This window comes from Anser anser, assembly GCF_964211835.1.
Source record: "Anser anser genome assembly, chromosome: 1".
In the NCBI taxonomy this organism is placed as follows: Eukaryota; Metazoa; Chordata; class Aves; order Anseriformes; family Anatidae; genus Anser; species Anser anser.
The window spans coordinates 135,538,885-135,563,042 of NC_139720.1; the positions used below are offsets into that span (position 1 = coordinate 135,538,885).

At 35.0% G+C, this 24,158-nt stretch overlaps 1 protein-coding gene and 2 long non-coding RNA genes across 18 annotated transcripts in view; 1 reads left to right on the forward strand and 2 right to left on the reverse strand.

Annotated features, from left to right (window-relative positions):
- The window catches only part of NLGN4X (neuroligin 4 X-linked), a 203,171-nt gene extending 179,369 nt beyond the window's left edge, over positions 1 to 23,802 (forward strand). For all 16 annotated transcript variants that reach the window (XM_083819347.1, XM_083819348.1, XM_083819353.1 and 13 more), the window contains 3 exons: positions 5,665 to 5,850; positions 8,502 to 9,291; positions 18,812 to 23,802. In XM_083819347.1, coding sequence (XP_083675473.1) covers positions 5,665 to 5,850; positions 8,502 to 9,291; positions 18,812 to 19,661 — 1,826 coding nt within the window. In that variant the 3' untranslated portion in view covers positions 19,662 to 23,802. The remainder of the gene's footprint in view (positions 1 to 5,664; positions 5,851 to 8,501; positions 9,292 to 18,811) is intronic.
- On the reverse strand, positions 2,734 to 7,402 carry LOC310891030. The gene is made up of 2 exons (XR_014577396.1): positions 6,678 to 7,402; positions 2,734 to 4,714 (listed from the first exon to the last, which is right to left on the reverse strand). It is a non-coding gene; the product is annotated as an uncharacterized lncRNA (long non-coding RNA).
- LOC310891023 lies at positions 11,931 to 21,741 on the reverse strand. Its single transcript, XR_014577393.1, has 3 exons — positions 21,608 to 21,741; positions 16,539 to 16,582; positions 11,931 to 15,591 (listed from the first exon to the last, which is right to left on the reverse strand). It is a non-coding gene; the product is annotated as an uncharacterized lncRNA (long non-coding RNA).
- Positions 23,803 to 24,158: the final 356 nt, after the last annotated feature.

The following is a 24,158-nucleotide window of genomic DNA, read 5'->3' on the forward strand; positions in this document are numbered from 1 at the left end:
GACATTGGAATTCAAATGTCATTTCTGACTGAAGTGGAAGGGATGAGTAAGGAAGGAAGAGAAAAAAATTTGAACACAGATAAGCAGCTCAGTGTCTAGTGTTCTGTTAACACTGCTTTAGGTGGGGAAAAAAAAAAAAAAAAGGAAGGGAAGGACAAGAAATAAATGGAGGAACAATCACAGTTGAAATGTAGGCTTTCAGCCAGCTATCAAATTGATTTGATATGAATTAGGCCTAGGGACCAATTATGAAGATGAAGAATGGTTTTTTCCTGTAGTGATATAATAATACTGTGTGGGAAATGGCAAAGGAAAATAGTCATAGTATTTTACTTCTTGGAATCATTTAAAAAGAATGAGAAATCAGTACACAGGAATAAATAAAATGCAAATTGCTGCAGGATTCTGGTTATGTTGGTGATGGCATTTATCTCGAAAGCTGAAGGCATAGTTTTCAAGACATAATTCACTGTATTTAACTTTATGATGCTCTTTTCTTTTTCTTTATCTTTTCTAAGTGAATGTAATTTCATTTATTTTTTCATTCTTTTTAAAGTGAATTCGGTGTTGATGCCAGTGGCATGCTCACCTACTTCAGAGAAAGTAACAGCAATGAAACATCTTCAAATGGAAACAAATTCACATTTTTATCAATTAAGTCCAAGATAATTTCAGTGAAGTCAGGGGAGTCATTCAGTATTTTCATCTCAATAGTAAGCAGAGCAGAGTCTGTCCTTTTGCCAGTCTGTCCTGAGCAATAGGAACTACCAGTACTAGAAGTGACTTTACTCTCTAGGTAGGGACTGATTTCACCTAAACTTACCTAAAATGTAGGTGTCATTCTAAGCTGGTCATCTGTATTTCCTCACACATCTAGGAAATTACTTTTATTAGATTTCTACCAGTTCAAAGATAGGTGTCTAAAAATCTGAAGCTGCTTCTGGAGGCTTTTTTTTTTTTTTTTCGCCATAGTTTCTGTTGGGGTAGTACTAATAATATTAGAATAGACAAAGAAATTTTAGGTGGCCAAAGTTAACAGTGATCCATACACCCTTCCATATCTTATCTGATCTGGAGCTCTGCATGACACAAATATGTCAATTATGATTGTTGCTTCTTGACATATTCATGCTATTCTTCTCAAATTATCTATTCTATGCCCACAAATCATTGCATAACTTTCAAATGGAAATTCTGCTGAAGGTTTAGGACAAAATAAGCTCTAATATCATATTTAGTTTAAGTGAAATATGTAATAGGTGTTAATCAGACTACTGAATGGACAAGATCCACTGCTGAAATGTGGATTATGAACCTCCTTGAAAAACAAGATTCTGCGTCTGGAAAAATATTGTTTTGATCCTAAGCATCCCACGCTAGTAATTTCATTCAGATCAAGAGTGCTCTTTCATAGAAAACCTCAGGATCACCACCACCTCCTGCACTTTGTTTCACATCACAGTGTGGTTCTGTAAAGACTTTATCATTCCAGGTGAACCTCAGCTGGAAGATGCACTCACCTTATATCTGCTAGGGATCATTCATTCAGCCTGTGGGACTGGACAAGAATTAAGGCATTACTTCAGAAACCTCAGTTTAAAGAAGCATTACTTTTCTCTACATGAAAGGATGTTGAAAAACTGAGACATAAGATTAACTACAAGTAACAGAGCAAAACAAATCAAGAATTCTCTGTTCCCTCATATAATCTTAAAATAATGTATTTGTATTTTTTGAAAAACAAACAAACAAAAAACACAATGTCATGAGGAGAAGCTGCTTGATTCATGTGGTTTAAATCAAATCAGGATCAAAGCAGTTTATTAACTTATTAATGAGATATAACTAACAAGTAGTCAGTGAAGTATATTTTCAGGATATATAACAGCAATACAAAAAACAAATAAACTAACAAAATACAACTATATGACTAGACACTTACAGAATGTTAGTAAACTGTTATGAATTTCTAAGCACTGTTCAATAACTATCCCCCAAACCCCTAATCACATGCACATACTCAAACACACACACATGCAGATATAGGTGTACACCAAGTCCCCTGCCCCATGGATTACCAGCACACCCACTGGGGGCAGAGGGGGTCCCCCAATCTGTGTGTGCAACATGTGACTGCTTCAGCATTGGGTGAGTTTCTGTCGCTCCCAACCATCCCTCTACCCACATGAGGAAATAGGAAATACAAGGTCCCACATGCCCCAAGGATGTCCCTGCAAACTGCCCCACAGGGATGACCCCTGGCTGGGCACAGGTTCCCCATGGAGGGGGTGTTCTGTTTGGGCTGTACAAAGGCTGTGATGCCAGGGACCAACTTCTTGCAATGTCAAACTGTTCAGGTATTGTCTTCCTCTCACTTCTCTCTCCCTAACTTAAAAATTTTTCACACTTCTTTTGTATTTCTTTACAGGCTGATTGTACTTTGCTTCAAAAGACTAATTCCCTGGTTGCAGCTCAGTTCAAAACAGATTTGAACGGGAAAACAGATTTGTAAAGTCAAGAACTGAATATTAGTATAAATGCCTTTCTGTGTCATTATGTGATGGGAAAAAAAAAAAAAGGAAAAAAAAAAAGAAGGGAAGGAAGGGAAGGGAGGGGAGCGAGGGGAGCGAGGGGAGGAAAGGGAAGGGAGGAAAGAGAAGGGAGGAAAGAGAAGGGAGGAAGAGAGGAAGGAAAGGGAAGGGAGGGAAGGAAGAGGAAGGAAGAGGAAGGAAGAGGAAGGAAGAGGAAGGAAGGAAGGAGGGATCTTTGCTGTACATATTCAAGGACATCCTTCCTTTGTTGCACTAGGATAGTGGACTTCCATATTCTGTTAAAACCTAATCTATAGATTCTCATTTCACAGACTATCCTTTGAATCTATCTATACAGTAAAATGGAAAATATTCTTATTTCACTTAAAAACATATACTTATCAGACACAGAGTATAAATCCCCATATCAAAGCAAAGCTTCCTTCCTTTTTGTTTAGGATTTTACAGTGACACATGAAGAAACTGCTCTGAAATCTTCACAGTGGCCACAGGAAAATAAAATAAAAATAAAAAGCTGTTAGTGTTGTGTATTTCTTGATGAATAGTTACTTCTTGCCTGAAATAGTTGCTTGCCTAAAATAGTTACTTCTTGCCTGAAATTCTTGAAATAGCATTGAATAAATATTTTGATCTAGTATTCAGAGCATGAAATAAAATATATACTCATCAAGAAAAGACAGATTTATGAATTCAGTTTGTGTCATGTGGGGCTGACACTTTGCCTTGATGATTAGTTAAGAAATTAAGAAAATTTGCTCTTGTAATTAATGAGAATCAGCAGAGAAATGTGAAAACAAAACAAAAAAAATCTTAATTTGTCTAACATCAGATATTCACTGACTGCAATTTTACTCAGTCACCTTTCATTTGGAAAGAATTCAAAAACACAAAGATAACCAGCTTTAGCTTGATGCTGCTAGAAGACGTAAAACGTGTTTAGGCTCTGAATATTAATTACCATGCTGTTTTAAAGGTTACAACAGTCACTTTCTCACAAGGAGGTCATAGTTCTGATTGAATAAAGGATTGATTATAAAATATTATAGAACATTACAGTGAACTGCAGCAACAAATCCAGCAAGCAAGTTATTCTTTGATAGTCCTAAAAATGAAATAAAGGCATGTGGAAAAAAAAAAAAAAAAAAAAGTATATCTTTCAAAAAAAAAAAAAGTCAATTATGGATTTGTTCTTTGTTTGTTTGCATTTCCCTATTGGTATGAGAAAGAACATGTTACTGTTATTTTAACAACCATGCTTGCCACTACTAGAGTATTTTTTTTTTAATTAGAAAGCTATATCAAATGCTATTTAGTAATAAAGGTATGATTCATATTACTGCAACTGAAGTAAGCATTTTACGAAAAATACAGACTCCATGAAACACTATATGACATTAAATAGCTATTAATAATTCCTATTTAAATCTGAAAAAAACATTTTTTTTGGATGCAAGGTAATACATTTCATTTAATAATGGCTAATCTTGCATGTAGAAATGCAATATCATAATGTAGTCTATATAGCATTTGAAATTTAGCATTTAATCCTTTATATGATACTGTTTTTAAATCTTGAGGCTGGATTTACATCTCATTGTAGAAATTTTACCACAGAAAACATCATGCAAATGTATTTGTGAATGTCCAACACATCTAACTGTTTCTTCTTTTTGATCACCTTTGCTTCTTTTCCGCTTCCATTTTCAGTCATTTAATTAATCCAACCTTGTGAATTTCTTCCTTCTCGTCACTGAAAAAAATGACAACCAGTGCAAATAAATCTGTTCCCCTTTGCCAAAGGAGTTCAAATGTAGTGCAAGGTCTTTTTTTGCTTAGAACCTCAGGTCACCCTTGTAATCCTTGCTAGTAACAGGAACGCATTGTTATGGCAGCCTAAGGTGGCTCAAGGCTGCAGACAGTGAATCTCTTTCTCACTTCAATTTCAAACTGCTCCAGGACTGCAGATCTCCTGAGTCCAGGGGCCCTCTTCTGGCAAATTTGCCTGAAATGATAATTTGCTTGGAAACATCAGTGAGTTCCTTCTTTGACTTGACAAGCAACTACCAGTGGCACCTAAATCAGTAATGTCCATCTGCAAACATCCATATGTTGTAAGGTATTCTAATAGACTCCTGGCTTCCAGTTGTGTGACAGGAAAAGATCTGTGGGAGTTAAAGAGAGGGGTGTAAGTACATGACTCAATGTGGTAATTTGAACATAACACGAAGTCTAGACTGTGAATGATGGGCATGGATAACATTTCAGGTTAGCTGGTTTCAGAAAAGCAAAATTAATCTCAGTCCTAGTCTCTCAGTCATTTTGTTCTATGTTGCAAGACAGGCAGCAAATGTGTCATGCTTTGTTTCTAAAATCTGATAAACACAGTACAGGAACAAAAACTAGCAGCACAGCTCTTCCTGCAATTTCCAATGAAAGAAACAAAACATGATTTGTTCAGATAAAATATCTTGACCAAAGACTGAATTGCTCACAATTTACCTGCTATCTTCCTAATAAATAACCTTTGCAATTTTTTGAGTGTAATTTTTCTTTCCCTACATTGTTTCCTGATTCTTTTACTATTTTATTCATCCTTTTTCTTTTTCTGAGTTTGTCCATCCATATCACAAGTACAATAATATATAGAGCTATGTAGGTCAGAAGAATTTTGGTCCATGTTAAGAACCATTTAAATTAATGTGTTAGTGAGCATTGTTCATAGTGGAAGACTTGGTATCTCACTTATTCCTGTATGTAGTCTTTGCATAAAAACAATTTCCAATTTTTTTATACCTTAATCACATGAAGTTATCAAATGTTTAAAATCTTCAGACTATATTTTTTCATTGATACAGAATTATTTCAGAAAAGAAATAATGATCTTTCACAAACATAATCTCTGCAGTAGGGCAAAACAAACCAAAACCAAACAACACACAGAATGATTTCCACAACCTGCACTGGAGACATATAACTAGGACTGTAACTTTTTTTTTTTTTAATAAAAAAAGGCGGGGGGAGCTCAGAAGATGAGAATATAAGTTGTGAATATATGTTTACCCTGTAGCTAACTCTGTCTGGTGAACTAAAAATATCCCTTTTTTCCTTATAGGTTTTTTAAGTACTGGGGACCAAGCTGCAAAAGGTAATTACGGATTGCTTGACCAAATCCAAGCTTTACGTTGGATTGAAGAAAATATTGGATCTTTTGGAGGAGACCCAAAAAGAGTTACTATTTTTGGATCTGGGGCAGGAGCTTCCTGTGTCAGTCTTCTGACACTCTCTCACTATTCAGAAGGTAAGGATCTCCTGAGCAAAACATAGAAGTTCAGTAACAGTAAAATGACTCTATTGTAAATCAACAGTACACTTTTAAAACAAAACAAAACTTTATATATATATATATATATTCATATATATATAATTTAAGGAAAATGGGAAAATCATGTAGGCTGAATTAGAATTACACCGTCTGTAATTTTTTGTAAAATGCCTACATCTAGTATTCTGCATTTGTATTAATCAACACAAATATTTTACATTAAAAATGCATGATTTTGTAGTAGAAATTTCACACAAAAACTTTCACAGGCCGTATATTTTTTTCTGGATTAATCAACAGTCTCCACTGAATCTTCCATCAAAGAATCTGATGTATTTAAAATTAAACAGAGCAGTGACATTTTTCATTTCTTAAACATTCTTGTCTACCTTTCCAACATGTATTTAGATACTTTCTTTACTAAATAACAACATAACTCAATTTCATTCAAAAAATATTTAACTCTCCACAAGTAGTACATGATCCTACACAGAGTTCTTAAGATTTTGGTAAGTGTCTGAGCTGCAGAATTTCTGCCCTCAGAAAACAACCAACCAACCAACAACAACAACAAACAAAGAACATATAGCAACAGTAGTGTACTGATTCTTATTGGCAAGAACAACTCTGTAAAAAAAAATAATAAAAGAAGACAAGACCAATGTGATGGCTTTACACTGATGGCTAACCGTGCTCTACTACACCGCTCTTTCACTCTCTGTCCTGAAAGGGAGTGAAAAAATATGAAGAAAAAATAGCTTGAGGGCTGACATACAGACCCCTGTTTACTGAAAATTACTCACCAAGGCGCAGCACAGGGAGATTAACATAATTTGTTGACTATTGTTAATAGACTACAGCAGTGAGAAACTAAAAGCAAACTTAAAGCACCTTCCCTCCCATCCAGCCTGCTTCACCTTGGTCCCCTCCATGAATTGAAGATGAACTTTTGCTCTGGTGCCTGGAGCACCTCCTCTTCCTCCTTCTTCATTGACCTTGGTGTCTGCAGGGCTATCTTTCTCAACATTATCTCACTCATCTATCCCAGCTGCTGTGGCACAGCAGCTATTTTCCTTTCTTAACCATGCTTTCACAAAAACACAACCAGTGTCACTCATTGGATCAGCTTTGTCCAGTGGTGGGTCCCTTTTCCAAGAGGGAAAAGCTGGAACTGGCTCTTATCTAATATGGGGCAGCTTCTGGACTCTGCTTATAGTGCCTGCCCCTACAGCCCCCCTGCTACATAAACCTTGCCAAAACAAACAAAGAAACGAACAAACAAATATGTATTGTATTTATAACTCCATGTTACTCCTATCATAATCAAACATACAGAAAGCTATGGCAGAAATCTAAGCCATAGCAGTCATTTGTAGCAAGGCAGCTAGTAAACATATCCTATTTGAAAGTACATAGAATTATTCCCGACAATTCAGGGAATTGGTACAATACTATGAAGTGAGTAACTGTTGAGTAATCCCTGCTAAAAGCAAGTAAATGGAACAATGAAAAAAATCAACTAATTGCATTACTGAAATTTAATACCCTGTGCAGTAAGTAGTCATCACAAAGGTGTATTGACCACAGCCCACTTTCCCTGTAAATGCTTCAAGGTCTTCAGATATTTTTGTAGCTCTTGCTGTCTTCGGTATTTCAAGAGCTTGAGTGTAGAAACCATGTGCAGAAGAGGCTCAGGCTTTTTAGTTTAAGTAGGCCATTTTAGTTATCTTACCAGGAAAAAGAAGATGGGTGTGATTCTCCAATAAGCTCCAGTTGATCTGCAGTGCTCTGGTGCCACAAAGAAATCCTTCAGACTGGGTCTTTTTTTTTTTTTTTTTTTCAATATTATAAAAATATAAAACAACCAGAACTATTCAATTTTGTCTTATTTTCTTCTAAAATATGCAAACATATTTTAATTCACCATATAAGCATTACTAACACTATATATATATATATATGCACACTCTCAGGTGGTAATGAAAAATTATGTCAGAGGAGAAGGTTCAAGCCTATTAAATTGATTTTAGCAGAGCAGATTTTTTCAAATTATATGATGTATAGCTTCTGTGAAGGAAACAAGAGTGTGTAATTTTCATTTGACCTTTAAACTACTGAAGAATGCATTTATGAGAGTCATTTACATGGCGAAGAGGATATGATTGCTTGTAGTTGCCACTCCTTTAAAGAAATTTTTACAGATTTACCACTGTGTTAAAGCCAGGGGACTAGCATTTAAATTAAAAATGCAAGAAAACTACAGTACAAGCACAAGTTTTGTTCTTGAAACAGTAACCTGAAACATTCATGCTTTCAGTATGTGAGCATCAAGAACAAGAGAGAGTTTAATTAATAGCCTATTACATATACTATTAAAAAGGAGCAGTGAGTAGAACATATAGAAACTGAATTGGAATATAAGAATATGCATTCTTTAGTTATTGTATAGTCAATACATTCTTTGTTTAGTGAATGCTGATTTTATTTTATATTTTATTTTATTTTATTTTATTTTATTTTATTTTATTTTATTTTATTTATTTTATTTTATTTTATTTTATTATTTTATTTTATTTATTATTTGTAATATATAACTTGATTTGTATTTAAACAATTTGCACCTGCAGGTTTGTTCCAAAAGGCAATCATACAGAGTGGAACAGCCCTGTCCAGCTGGGCAGTGAACTACCAGCCTGCCAAGTACACCAGGATATTGGCAGATAAAGTCGGCTGTGACATGCTGGATACCACTGATTTGGTTGAATGCCTTCGAAATAAGAATTACAAAGAACTCATTCAACAGACCATCACTCCAGCCACGTACCACATTGCCTTTGGGCCTGTGATAGATGGAGATGTGATTCCAGATGACCCTCAGATTCTCATGGAGCAAGGAGAATTCCTTAACTATGATATAATGCTGGGTGTGAATCAAGGGGAAGGTTTAAAATTTGTGGATGGCATAGTAGACAATGAAGATGGTGTTTCCCCCAATGATTTTGACTTTTCTGTTTCCAATTTTGTGGACAATCTATATGGTTATCCAGAAGGGAAAGATACACTGAGAGAGACCATTAAATTCATGTACACTGATTGGGCAGACAAAGAAAACCCTGAAACAAGACGGAAGACCCTGGTAGCTCTTTTTACTGACCACCAGTGGGTTGCTCCTGCTGTTGCCACTGCTGACCTTCATGCCCAGTATGGATCTCCGACATATTTCTATGCATTTTATCACCACTGCCAAAGTGAAATGAAACCAAGCTGGGCTGATTCGGCTCATGGTGATGAAGTCCCTTATGTGTTTGGCATTCCTATGATTGGCCCAACAGAACTGTTCAATTGCAATTTTTCCAAGAATGATGTCATGCTCAGTGCAGTAGTTATGACATATTGGACGAACTTCGCCAAAACTGGGTAAGTCTGACCTTCAGCATTCCTTTTGGTTGATAACATACTACTAAGCTAGTCAACATTCCATAGCAATGGCCTCAAACCCTGATTGTGCTGTAGTATTATAGCACTATTTGGTATGCATGAGGCAGTATGTAACTGGGGCTTATTCATATTTAATACATTTTTAATTAGTGTGTTCCCTCAAACTATTTTTTTTCAGTAGTTCAGTGAGAAGAATAAAGCACTGTATTTTTGATTTAAAAATAGGAAAATTATTAAGAAAATACACATCTCAGGGAAAAAACAGCTCACTAAGATACTGAAAAATCAGAAGAAATGTGTTCTACTTGAAGAAGGAACTGTCACACAGCAATTATGTCTTACAAAAGTAGTTTTATTATTATTATTATTATTATTTTATTTATTTTATTTTATTTTATTTTATTTTATTTTATTTTATTTATTTTATTTATTTTATTTTATTTTATTTTATTTTATTTATTTTTATTTATTTTAGTGACCTTCATAGGAACAGAAACCCAGGGAAGAAGTGGATCAGGCAGACATTGGAAAGATTTTTTTTTTCCCTCTGGTGGCTGTAATTGCTTCAAAGCACTTCACCAGGATGAAGAAAAGACTCAGATATAAATTTTGCTTTGAGAAGGTTGAACGTTTAAATTAATTCTGCTTACAAAATAGAGACATCAAGGTTTTGCTGAAATACAGTTGTAAACATCAAGGAAAGAGCCCTCAAAGCAGCTTAATCTGTGAGCGCCATTAATAATTTCTGCCCGCTTTCTATAACATTCCTCTAAAGAATACTGCAGTGTTTTACTTGAACAGCAAGGGCTTTTTTGTTAACCTTGAGTCTTCGGTACTGAATTAAAACAAAGATACTTGTGGCACAAAGGGGCTGTAAATCCTTCCAATGAAAGTTTAATGGCAGGATTGGACTCTGGAAACTGCAGCTTTACTGCAGTGCAGTGAATGGTATGCAGCACTATAAGAAAAAATCAGAGATGCCTAGTGCGAAACACAGAGCTCTAGCAGCCTTTAATGAATCCAAACAATGTTCGAGGGAGGGAGATTTTGCAGACTGAACAAAAACCTTGAGCATGAATTGAGTAAGAAACAATCAAATGCTTCAGGTCACTTTACAAGGAAAAAGAAAGCTTTTGTTGCATTGCATTTTAGACAAGCAGGTACTTTCAAATACAGAAATCCCACAGGGCTACAACAAGAGTGAATGAACTGTGGAATATTTAGATGTTTTTGGAAACAATAAGTCATCAGTTGGATGACTGGTTTTGACAAACTTAAGGACAAAAGCTTGGTTTATGGACAGAGAATGCCGCATGCTGGCTGTACTGCACACTCAGGAAGACTATTTTACCATCATTATGTCTTTATTTGTATGGATCAAGTGTCACATATACGTGGAGGACTTCATATTCTTGCAAATAGACGTGTTTGGAATTGTTATGGAGATCTCTACAGTCTCGCTGTTACATTTAATTTCTTTATGATTGTCCCATGTAGAATAAGTTGTATTTAAGCAATTTTTGAGGAGCTTCTCGCAGTCCCATTACTTGTAGTTGCAAGCAGTTTACAGCTGTTGCTACATGAAAGCTAATTTCAGCAAGCTATACATACCATCACCCAGTTATGAATCCATGGTCATACTACACGTACATAATATAGCAGGTACTTCAGGATAGCCATGAATCATTTCTGAAGCCTCCCTATAGTTGATGAGACAGAAATGTAGCGTTACAAACTTGCCATGTTGTAGACAGAAAGATACATTATTTTAAATGACCTCTAGATGTAAAAATTAATTTTTCCCAGGTAAGGGGAAAGACCAACTCAAGATACTTTTTTTTTTTTTCCCGCTTGTTTTATATGAACAATATAATTATTATCAATATTTAATATAATATTAATTATTCTGGATAATACAGGAGAATACTTGTAGGGAAATAATATTTTAAGATTGTATTTTCTCTGTAACCACTGGTACCTCCAATGGTAAAGGGAAGCTTGTAGCACCTCAAAACAAAAGTAACAGGGCGCATATATCATACAAGCATAGAAACATAGAATATCCCAAGTTGGAAGAGCCTTATAAGGATCATCTTGTCCAACTCCCAGCACCACACAGGCCTACCCAAAAATTCAGACCATATGACTAAGAGCACAGTCCAAATGCTTCTTAAACTCCGACAGGCTTGGTGTTGTGACTACATCCTGGGGAGCCTGTTCCAGTGCAAGACAACCCTCTCGGTGAAGAACCTCTTCCTGATATCTAGCCTGATGAGACCGACGACCTGGAGGTGGATGTTTCCACCACCAGGCACAGCAATGATGACAACTTGTACTGCACCCCCCACACCCCCACACCCCCCCCCAATCAACCGCTCCATCCTGCCTACCACCCCCTGGGCCGCTCGGGAGCCCATCATCGACAGAAGCTGCCTGCCCAAGTCCCCCCCATACACCGCCTTTCTGGGAAACCTCCCTACTACATGACGGAGGAGTCACAGAATCACAGAATCATAGAAACACAAGGTTGGAAAGGACCTACGAGATCATCTAGTCCAACTGTCTTCCTATCACCAATAATACCCACTAAGCTACTAAATCATATCTCGTAGCACCTTGTCCAGGTGCTTCTTGAACACCACGAGGGATGGTGAGTTCACCACCTCCCTGAGCAGGCCGTTCCAGTGCCTGACCACTCTTTGAGAGAAAACGTTTTTCCTGATATCTAATCTAAATCTTCCCAGGCACAACCTGTGGCCATTTCCTCGAGTTCTATCATTAGTTGTCTGGGAGAAGAGGTGGACCTCCTCCTCATCACAGCCTCCCTTCAGGAAGTTGTAGAGTGCAAAGAGGTCACCCCTGAGCCTCCTCTTCTCCAGACTAAACAACCCCAGCTCCCTCAGCCGCTCCTCATAAGACTTGTGCTCCAGATCCTAATGTTTAGCCTGAACCTCCCCTGTTGCAGTTTGACACCATTCCCTCGGGTCATATCATTGGCCACTAAAGAGAATATGGATCGGCGCCTGCCCCTCCACTCCCCCTCATGAGGAAGCTGTAGACCACAATGACGTCTCCCCTCAGCCTTCTCTTTTCCAGGCTGAACAGGCCAAAGTGACCTCAGCCGCTCCTCGTACATGTTCCCCTCTGGGCCCTTGACCATCTTTGTAGCCCTTCTCTGGACACTCTCCAAGAGTTTCACATCCCTTCTGTACTCTGGTGCCCAGAAGTGCACTCAGTATTTGAGGTGAGGCCGCACCAGCTTAGAGTAGAGCAGGACAATCACTTCTCTCAGCCGACTAGCAATGCCATGCTTGATGCACCCCAGGATACGGCTGGCCCTCCTGGCTGCTAGGGCACACTGCTGGCTTATATTCAGTTTGCTATTAACCACAACGCCCAGATCCTTCTATGCGGGGCTGCTGTCCATATATCGAGAGCATATATGGAGAAACCATTCTTCTATCTACACCGCCACATGCAATCTGAAATCTATGTGGTGTACTTTGAGGTCCTACAACTCTCAAAAAGTAAAGGGTTGGTGAGTTTGTTTTTTTTTTTTTTCGCTTTTTTTTTTTTTCCCACCATTTATTAAATTAATAATTTTAAATTAATAATTTCCCTTATCATGAACTGGGCATTATTTCTGTTTGTACCCATGGCAAAAAATATGAAAAATCTGTTAAGTGACAGATTTTGCCATTTGATGTTTCCCTGTAGGTGGACCTTAAACAGTAAAACTGTCATTTTTTTTTAATTTATTTTATTTTAACGTCTCTGAGATTCTTTGAGTCTCAATGACTGTCCCACAGAGACAACATCCAGGTACTTATTGTATAATTATAGCTCAGGTAGTGCATCATTTTGATGGCTTTTAACTGACCCGTTGTCACTGTTGTTTAATGAACTGCCAAAGCTAGGTTTGGAGGGCAGGTCAATCCTGTAAAATCACTAGGTGTTAAAGGCACAGCACAAAACACAGTGCTTAAATGTGTTTTACTTTGAAGACAGTTACCAGCAAATAAGTGGTGACAATTAAAATGATTGTTTAATGGCAAATGAGTTATGCTTAAAATGAATACTTAGAAGATGTTTTTGCTAATCCTCCATTTTTTACCTTGCTATTATTTTATTATTATTTTGTTTGTTTGTTTTTTACATTCACAGTCCTCTTAGCCTTTTAAAATATTGTTTCTAGCATGGCTTAGAAATAGGGAAATAATTCGTTACAAAGTAAGCATGAGAAACTACATTTGGGATATAAAAATGACATGAATATATGGCTTTTCATTCCACTATGTGGAAAATTATATGTGAGAGCTTCATTAAGAGGTACATTTAAAGCTTTAGTCTGCTGGCAGTAGTACTATCCTACTGTAATGGAAATTTTATATGCTCAAATGTTCAGCAAATATTCAAATGTTTATATATTCAAATGTTAGGACCATGTTACATCTTTCACAGATATATCAACATAGGGAGAGTGAACAATGTGAGGGGTTGTGTGCTAGCCCTTAACAGATAGTCTGCCAGCTACATGCTTGTGAAGAAGGATTTGAAGATTCATACAGTAGATATGAAAACATGCTCTCAAAGGCATCTATTGGGTTTCTAAAAATTACCCTCTTTTGCGTAGTTAAAATACTCTATTTTTGCCCTCATTCATCCAGCTCTGCCTGGGTTGGAGATGGGAAAGATATAGGTTGGAAAGACGCATCTTTGGTTCCTTTTTAAATTGGAAGAATACTCCTGAGTTATTTTACTGCTGTTGATTCCTTATCATCTGAGTTAATAAAGATATCTAAATTTTACATTCAGTTCAGCTTTCTAAAGGAAGACCTAATTAAATTTACAATGATTAAAATGTGTTTTCAAACAAATTCTGTCTCTGAACTGTTTTATGATTTGCATTTCTTTTGATGTTTTTGTCTGAAGAAATAAACATTTCCAAGACTAAGTCTGTTGGTCAAATGAAACCGAGTACTTACAGTATGCTTTCTACAATATTTACAATAGCTGACTGAGAGCATGCACCTTGGGACTTGGTGATAAGTGAGGAAAGGAGATAAGAGAAAAAAAAAAAAAAAAAAAGCCATGCTTGTGTACCTTTCATACCAGTGCTTCAGGCAGGAGTACCTACGTCACTATTATTATTGTGACAACTTGAAAAATCGGTGTAAGCATGAAGAAGGTCTACAGAGTTTGTTATTTTTTTTTTGTTGGTGGTGGTCGTGTTTTTTGTTTTGTTTTGTTTGTTTGTTTATTTGTTTAATATGTAGTAAAAAGAAAATAAAGAAATTAAATTATCAATGGGCCTTTCAGTGTCTTAGAGACAGGCTCAGTGTGTAACTATTGAGACATTTTACTCTCTGATGAAGTCAGAGAATGATACCAAAAAAAATGAAACACTTTAAATGTATTAATGTAACAGTTCCATTATGCTGACTAATAGCTAATGCTTTGCAAAAGCACATAAAGATGAATGGCCTTTTAACATGCCATGTGGAACTTTGAATAAAAGAAAATTTCCTAACTTTTCTTGACATTTTTCCAGCGCCAATATCACCAGGTATGAAATACTCAGTTCCCTCATTTGTCCTATAGGTCATCAAATAATTCACCTTGTGAATAGGAATGTGTGTTACTCTTCAGTCAGCATTCATTGTAGACTCATTTAAGCTTGAGAAAAAATCAATGCTTTGAATGTACATTTGTAGCCCATGAGGTGTGAATTAAATGAAAATAAACAGCAACATGTTAAATTGAGCAAAAGCAGTGTAGATTGAAAGTGGGGGAAAGAAAATGATAAGTGAAATCAGATGATTCTGCATGTTAATAAAAATACTTTAGACAGGACAAGAAAGACCACAATATATATTGCACAAGCATTTAATAATGGGGGCATTTTTTGATAGAGAATGTGTTTAAACTGGATCCTGTAAATTATGGAAATAAATAATCAGAGAAAAAAATGAGAAATAACCATCAATTTTGTTCTAGCAATAGGATAAATAAAATAAAATAAAATAAAATAAAAAAGTAAAATTAAATTAAATTAAATTAAATAAATAAAACACTGTCAGCTAGTGGGATTGGGAACCATTATCCATTATGAGATCCATTAACTGAAGAAGTTCAGAACTGAAAACATATTGGTCAGATTATATTTCTATCATAATGATTAGAATGGATTTTTAAAGGAGGATATTTCAGCAGTCTTTTTTCTGTGCCTTCTTGAATTTAAACCTCAAGAATATCCATAAACTCCAGTGATGTTATAAGCTGGAAAAAAAAAAAAAAGAGTGAAAAAGGAAATCTGTAATTAAAGTAGCGGATCAAATGTTTTGTGAAACACATAACTGTTTAGTAGAAATGATTACATCTATATTTTATGTTTATAATACTGGAAAAGTATTTATAGTAGGACACTGGAAAAATATTTATAAGAAGATAAACTTTCCAACATCACAAGGAAAAGACTTAATGTGTCATAAGTTGTAACCTTATGATTTTATCACCAGTGAGCATAGAAGGGCCAAGGAAAGTAAAAACCTTCTTATAATGTATAATTTTGGTAAATTAGCATAGGTCTGTAAAAGATCCATTCATTAGTAGATTCTTTGTCTAGGACTGCATTTAGTCATTTAATTTTCTTTTGGAAAAAAAAAAAAAATCTACACATTCTCCAAAATCAGTGACAGTATTTAGACCATCGGTTCAGTTATTAAGTGATCACTCTAGACTTGATGCCAAAAGTACAATTCTGATACCCTAAGAAAAACAATGACCTGTCTTTAGGACTAGCTGACCCTCTTTTATTTTTTTATTTTTTAACCTTTCTTTTTTTCTGTGCCTTGTTTCAATGGACTTTATAGCCATGTACAGCCATGTAAAAAAATACTGAAATACAGCATTATCCTCACATATCTGTAAATTTCTCTCTTGTGTTTGAAGGAGGCTTCTCTCTCATGTCTGAAGAAGGATGCAGTAGAATTTGCTATTCCTAATAGATACAGTTAAAAAGAAGACATAGAGATGCTGAATAGAAGAGAGGGAAAGAAGTGGAGGTGTTTATTTACATGTTTTGTAGGCTGTAGGAAAAGAGAATGTCAATTTCAAAAACTTTTATTTGCTAAAATCATCATCTCCTGTCATGTTTATAGGTCCATTAAAATATAATCTAAACACTTTGGTACTTTAAATTTAAACACAGGTAAACTTTCCATTACCTTCAACAGGGCCAGGATTCCTCCATCCCCTCTTTCACCTCCACCTGGGGAAGGAGAAGGGGAAAAGGATTAGTCCAGTCAGCTGGACTGCTCAGCTTCTTCATCTCCTACTACAGTGTATGAAGTATAACTCATTTGTGTGAGCTAGCTTATGTCTTTTATAGGATCCTTCCTAGAGTCTTTTGTGCTGTGAATCAGAACAGCAAGTGGGGAGAACACAAGGGGGGTTTTGTGCTGTAGCTCTTCTGGGATTTTGAGTTTCTGGAAAAAAAAAAAAAAAGTTTTGCATTTTAATAAACTTGTTGATTTTTTGTTTGTTTTAAAATGTATGCGTTGAGCCTGAAGGTAGATATATTGTACTGGAAAAATATTTTCCTTTCTACATTTGCCAAATCCTTCAGTCTGCTCTTTAAGAACAGAAGAAATACATTTCTTTCCCTCTTGAATGCATGATACAATTCCTCAAACTAACACCATATTAAAATCTACTCCCTCACTGCTTGAAAATGGATATTAATCTTCTAGTTTCGGCCAGGATGAACAATTACTAAGAAACTAACTTCTATTTTTTTCAGAATTTACAGGATTTGTCTAATTTTTACTCTGTAAAATATCATCAAATAATGTAAAATAATTAAAAAACAGCCACAGTTCTAGAATTCTTAATTTATATGTTATTGAGATGGGAAAGATTTGATACACGGTAATATGGGGGGAAAAAAATCCCACAAACATAAGTAAAACAAAGTACTAAAATTTTATAGAAAAAAAAAATTTCAAAAAAAAAAAAAGATTAATTCTTTCAAGTAAAGAGGTGAATGCAGGAATCATAAGATTATTAAACCCAATTAGCATGTTATTCGAAGAATAGTTAAGGAATAGCTAGTAGTTAATGAGTAACAAAGGAACATTAAACTAGGCAATCATGCTCAAGAGCTTTTGAAAACTGAAAAGGAAAAAAAAAAAAAAAAAGGCTTTAAAATCAGTAGCAGTGAGCCTTGGTATTCCCAGGACATATATGACAGTATATTGGAAGAAAAGGAAAATATTAAAATCATTTTCACACAAAATAAAATAATGCATATGGGAATGGAAAGGAGAATGGACGGTTCTCAGAGTAATGCACATAAAGTGAATCCTATACTCTCAGTATAATTTATCACAAAGTCCCAGAAAATATGCTTTACTACTATAGAAGATTCAAACTCATGCAGAACAAAATATTACACTATGATTGTTGTTTTAAATCCTGTATTTGTCCATGCCCAGACAAAGTCATATTTATCGTGTTTAACAAAATTATGAACATACATGTACACCAACCGTATTTAAATGCCTTTGAGTCCATATGTTTGCTGTTATTATAAAATGTTTTGAAATGAAAAAAAAAATAGGAAAAGCGTTATTTCAATTAAATATTTGGATTAACAATTTTAAAATTATCTCTGTGCTACTGTACCGTGCTACTCTTATCTCTACTGCTACTTAACTACTATAAAACTTGTTGACAGGTAACATAAGTTCATCCCTAGAAGCTGGGATAGAATTAAGACTCACTGTTCTAAGTCCATTAAGTATAGATATTTAGTAGTACTGAGCACAAGGCAGTTATCTCTTAATGCAAATGATGGAATGATTTGTGACATAAAAATAGTTCAAAGGCTTTTTCCAAGAGTAGGTCTCTGAACAAAGGGGTATTAACAGCTCAGTAAAGGAACAGAAAGACAAATTGTACCCCTTTACACGTATTAGCCTTACTACTTCACATTTTGAAGTTTTTAAGGTCATATACAGCTGGTATAAATTCTCATGGTCACATGGATTTCCAACATTGCTACAGAGATTAGATGCTTATATTTATTGCTTGCAGCAGTGGAAGTAGTGGTACCTTAATGTCAAATCTTGAGAAGACTTGAAACTACACCTTTACTAACTATGGGGGAAGATAATTAGTACCTCTCTAAGACTGCTTTGGAGTATGAGACTGACTCACAGAACTCCAGATGAGCTTTTGGGAGCTGAACACATCCCTTTTTCTGTTTTTATGTAAAGAAATATTACAGTGTCTGTATAGTAAATATATTTGTTTCTTTTGTTTATATATTAGCATCTGTTGTAAATTTGGGGAAGTATTTCTTCTGTTTTTAGGTTAAGTATAGGATATAAGGATATAAGGATATAAGCATAGGATTAATTAAAAGACAGAGGTTTTTATTGTTGTTGTTGTTGCTATTTTTAAATAACTGTAATATTGCTTGTTTTTATTTTTGTAGAGATCCAAACCAGCCTGTTCCACAAGACACAAAGTTCATCCACACAAAACCCAACCGCTTTGAAGAAGTAGCCTGGTCCAAATACAATCCTAAAGATCAGCTTTATCTCCATATTGGCCTGAAACCCCGAGTTCGTGATCACTACCGAGCAACAAAAGTTGCTTTTTGGTTGGAGCTTGTTCCACACCTTCACAACCTGAATGAAATATTTCAATATGTTTCCACAACAACTAAAGTCCCCCCTCCTGACATGACATCATTTCCTTATGTTACCCGACGTTCTCCTGGTAAATTGTGGCCAGCTACCAAACGCCCAGCAATGACACCTGCCAACAACCCCAAACATTCCAAAGACACCCATAAAACAGCTCCTGAGGATACAACAGTTCTGATAGAAAACAAGCGAGATTACTCCACAGAGTTGAGTGTCACCATTGCTGTGGGGGCGTCCTTGCTGTTCCTCAATATTTTAGCTTTTGCTGCATTATATTACAAGAAGGACAAGCGGCGTCACGAGACTCACAGGCGCCCTAGTCCCCAGAGGAACACAACCAATGATATTGCGCACATACAAAATGAAGAGATCATGTCCTTGCAGATGAAACAGCTGGAACATGACCATGAGTGTGAATCACTGCAGGCCCATGACACGCTGAGATTAACCTGCCCACCTGATTACACACTCACTTTGAGAAGGTCCCCAGATGACATCCCACTCATGACTCCCAACACCATAACCATGATCCCAAATACATTAACAGGAATGCAGCCTTTGCATACTTTCAACACGTTCAGTGGAGGACAAAACAGTACGAATTTGCCCCATGGACATTCGACCACTAGGGTATAGCTCAGCCCTTCCACTATACCCTCACAAGCCACCTGGAAGAAAGAAAATAAATAAATGGAAGAAGAAAAAGTTATAATACCATCCATTGAACAACTTGTCCAAATATAAAGTAAAAAAAAAAAAAAAACAAGAGTAAAAGAGAAGGACAGTCATTATTTTCTTACTGATCCTTCCCACAGAAACTCTCTGATATTAAAGATCAAGTACAAACCCTGTGAAATGTGAAAAGTGTACATTGCTGTTACGATACTGCTTTAAGATCTCAACCCCTTTAATTGAAAGTTGAGTCCAGAAGAAATCACTTAAAATGGTGTTTTGAGTGTAACAAGCAGAGTCTTCTGGAACACAGAGCCAGTGACTGTACAGGTGTTTGTTCTTTTTTTTTTTTTTAATAAATAAAATAATAATAAAAAAATCTTTATGTGCCATACCATGAATGGCCCTTGTTAAAACAAAGACATCACCATGGGCTTTTTCCCAGCATATGAAACTGTAATCCAGATGGGGGAAATAAATAGAATTTTATTCTTAAAAACAAAAATTAAAAAAAAAAAAGAGGAGGACTGACTATGCAGTAAAATACGTATAGTTCTGTGCAAAGAGATGACTTGCCAGCCTGAACTATATTTAAAGAAACTTTGTAAAAATGTACATAGCTGTGAGTTTAAAAACAACAAAAAAGAAGCTTTTATCGATGTCTTCAGTTTGAAAAGAGCTTTTAGAAAGATTGTGCATTCAGTTGTGACCTATGTGTATATACATTAGTCATATCACCTCTGTTTCCTCCAGGCCAAAGGAGGATTTACTTCTTAATTACTAGTAGTAAACTAAAATCATGCTGTTTTTCTAACATGTTTCATTTATATGAGGCCATGGTGTCATGCAGAGGATACAGTTGTCTGTGTGACCTGCATATTTTCTCCTACAGGTTACACTAGTGCATGTTAAAATATTCATAGGAGATTTTTGCTTTTTTTCTGAAACATTTTATATATATATATATAATTTAATTTTGTGTTAGCCTTTATTAAATTGCAACACAGCAATGGATCAGAAAATGGAAAAAAAGATATGAAAAAAAAAAACCACATTACTATAATAAGCTTGTTGAACTGAACCAAGAGACATCCAATAATGTATATACAAAGAGTCCAGTTTGTAGTTCTCGGTTATTGTGGTACATTAGGAAGAGTTTTGTGCCCTGACAATATCTAAGAAAGCTTATGTTTTGGTCAACTTTTTCTGAGGAAAACTAATTCTATATTCACCAGCAGTTGCAGAAGGGTCTCAGCTGAGAGAGCACCTTCTCAGCTTTACTAAACAAACAAACAAACAAACAAAACAACAACAACAACAACAAAATGAAAGTGGGGAAATGGTGACTTGGATGGATAGCTGTTTTTTAAAGTTTTCAGAAAGAGTTCAGAAATTATCATGGTTTAGAGAACTTCTCTGCCTGGCTTTGTCCTTGAGAGGAGTACATACCTATCAGAAAATACTTTGCTGCTTTGTTACACAGCAATCACATAGTTGGTGAATATGATGGAGACAGAAGCAGAGAATTCATCAGATGTCTTGCAACTGAATGTAACCAAAAATTCCAGATAATATCAGACAGGAAAGGCAAAATTCTTAGCTGATTTTTCCCTTTTTCCCTTCCTTCACTGGAAAACTAAGATCCAAGCAGAGCTACCAAACAAGAAATTTAGGAGTTTGATTCAAACAACTGATTTGAATGTGAAAAGCTAAAAATAAGTTCTCACAGATGAAGATCACTTTGTATTTTAGAACGTTACTGCATCAAGAGATTGTAACCAAAGATATTTGAACAAAATTGGTCTGCACTTGAACATGATTATCCCAGATGTATTTTGTATTATAAATTCATGACTAAGCTGCATCAATACCATATGTCCCATAAGAATCTAACACAGGATGCCTTGTACCTCTTTTTGTTTTCTATACTTTTTTTTTTTTCCTAATAAGACATCTTGGAATAGTCACTTCAACAAAAAAAGTTGAAGACCGAGGCCTATTCATCTGAATGACTCCTTGTCGTAGCAGGCAGTAAAACATTCTGAAGGAAAGAAATAAAAAGAAAGAAATAAAAAGAAAGTTAATGACACTATAAAAACACAACATGTGGATTGTATAATCCCTTATATGTAATAAATGCACCATACACCTGACCTGGATACGTAGGTTGGAATGTGGTGAAGCAACAAGCCCAAAGTACAAGTAGTAGCAAATGGAAAACCATCTTTTTCACTGATCCATCACATAATGTTGATTAATGCTGTCTGTATACCAGGCCATTTCCACCACCTATGTAATGCCTCAGCTGAGATGCAGCAGCTCGTAACTCTTAAGAAAAAAAAAAAAAAAGTGAAAAAAAAAGAAAAAAAAAGAAAAAAAAAGAAAAATGAAAAGAAAAATGGTAATGATGCTTGGCATCATAATCAGTTGGGTATGTTTGTAATGTGAATTACAGTATTTGTTTAGTACTTCCAATTGTCTTCTGCTAGCAATATGTACAGTACTGTGTCAGGCTTGTGACATTTGGGTTAAAAAAAAAAAAAAGTTCCTGTAAGTGAATGATTTTAGCTTTTAAAAGTAATTATAATCAAGTTGATTTAATAATTTAATACATCTGGAATGATGTATGATTTATAGAGGGAACAGATTTATAGGGTCTTCATAGAATTCTATAATAATGATAACAAAATATACTTTACAAACTGTAAAAGAAAAACAAAAATACTTTCCCAGGCTTATATTCTTGACCTTAAGAGGCACGCAGGGTTTAATGGTTTCTTCTGTTATTGTTTTGCGATTTTTTGTTTTTTGCCTTAAGTAATGATAGAAGATATATATGGCTGGACACATATGTATAAACTTTTCAGCAGCATTTTTAATAATAAAATATCACAGTATTTTCTAATGCTTTGTGCAAAGAACTACTTGTTCATCTTTTTTTTTTTTTTTTTTTTGTAGAAAGTCTTTCGGAGGTATGTTTTCCGCCACATCTCCTCTTCATTATCTAATGTAAATGATGTCTTGATACACAGTACAGAAATATTAAAATAACAGAGGTTGCACTTTTAAGTTAGCTTTGAGTTTTCATGTCTTTTGTAGTTCTATAAGCCTACCAGTAAAAAGAAAGAAACTCTGACTATGACGATATAAGAGAATAAGCTCCATATAGTTATTACCTGTATGCACTGCAACTCCCACTGAAGTAATAGTTTAATTGTTCTTTTAGTATTTTCTATAGCACTGAAAAAAAGCTTAGGTAAGCAGCTTCCCATAGTGGTGTATAGCTTAGCAGCTGAAAAATGTTACCTTCCAAACTAAAGTTTAAAATAATTCAGAAAAATTAATGCTTTTAGCCTCCTCAAGGAAATATACTTTAATTTAGTATTTAAAATTCAGATAAATTACTTTATTTTATTTTTTTTTAAGAAAAAATATGTAGGAGTAGCAATATAAGCTACTCGTATATATTTAGAGGATTTACATATATTGCAGGTATGCCAATATCATTTTTCTTTTTAAAGTTGAGTAAGCAAATATATTTTTTTCTTTTATGCTGTTAAATTCCTTTTATCAGACAGGTTTCTCTTCACTGGAAAGGTACATAGATATTTTAGCAACGTTTGCTGGATATTGTTTGCTTTCTGTAATTATTCTGTTGAATAGAGGTACTAACAATAAGGTTTGATGAATTTTGAGTATATTATTGAAGAGTATTTGCAAAAAGCAAATTCTGAATGATTCATACCAGATTTTTGATATGAAAAATCAAGCTTCTGAGATAGAAACATATTATGTGCCTACTGACCTAATCAAGCAGCTTGAATTTTGAATATTCAATTTGTATATAAAGCTTTTGCAAATAAACTGCAGATTTAGAATTGTTCAGCAAATATGTTTAATTACAAGTAATCTCTGAAATTTCACAGCTTGTTTTGAGATAATTCATACACAAGAAAAGAGGCTATAATTGTGTCATTTCTGTGAATTGTTCACCTTAAATTGCTGGGTGAACTCAATAAATAACCTTTTTTTTTTTTTTCTTTTCAGTTAATGAATTTCACATTAAAAAAAAAAAAGCTTCAGAAGTATCTTCACGCTAACTAAATATTGTGTTGTTTTCTTTCTTTACTGTCTGAAATATAAATCTGCAGATTAGTATGTTCCTATTTACACTTAAAAGTATGACAATTTAATGGTATTTAATATCACATAAAAAATCATACAAAAGAATACCATGACAATTATGTGCTTGTTTCAGATTTGTAGTTTTGCATCTGTATTATTTAATTATTGTCAACTGTTTCTCGTATTTTCATCTACAGCTGTTTGACATCACAAACCTCATCAACCTGAATCTCTCCAGAAGCCATTAGCAGCTGGTAAAACCTGGGATTTTCATCCCACTAGAAATTATGATATTATGTATTTAATATCATAATATTTTAAAATATTTCTCAGCAT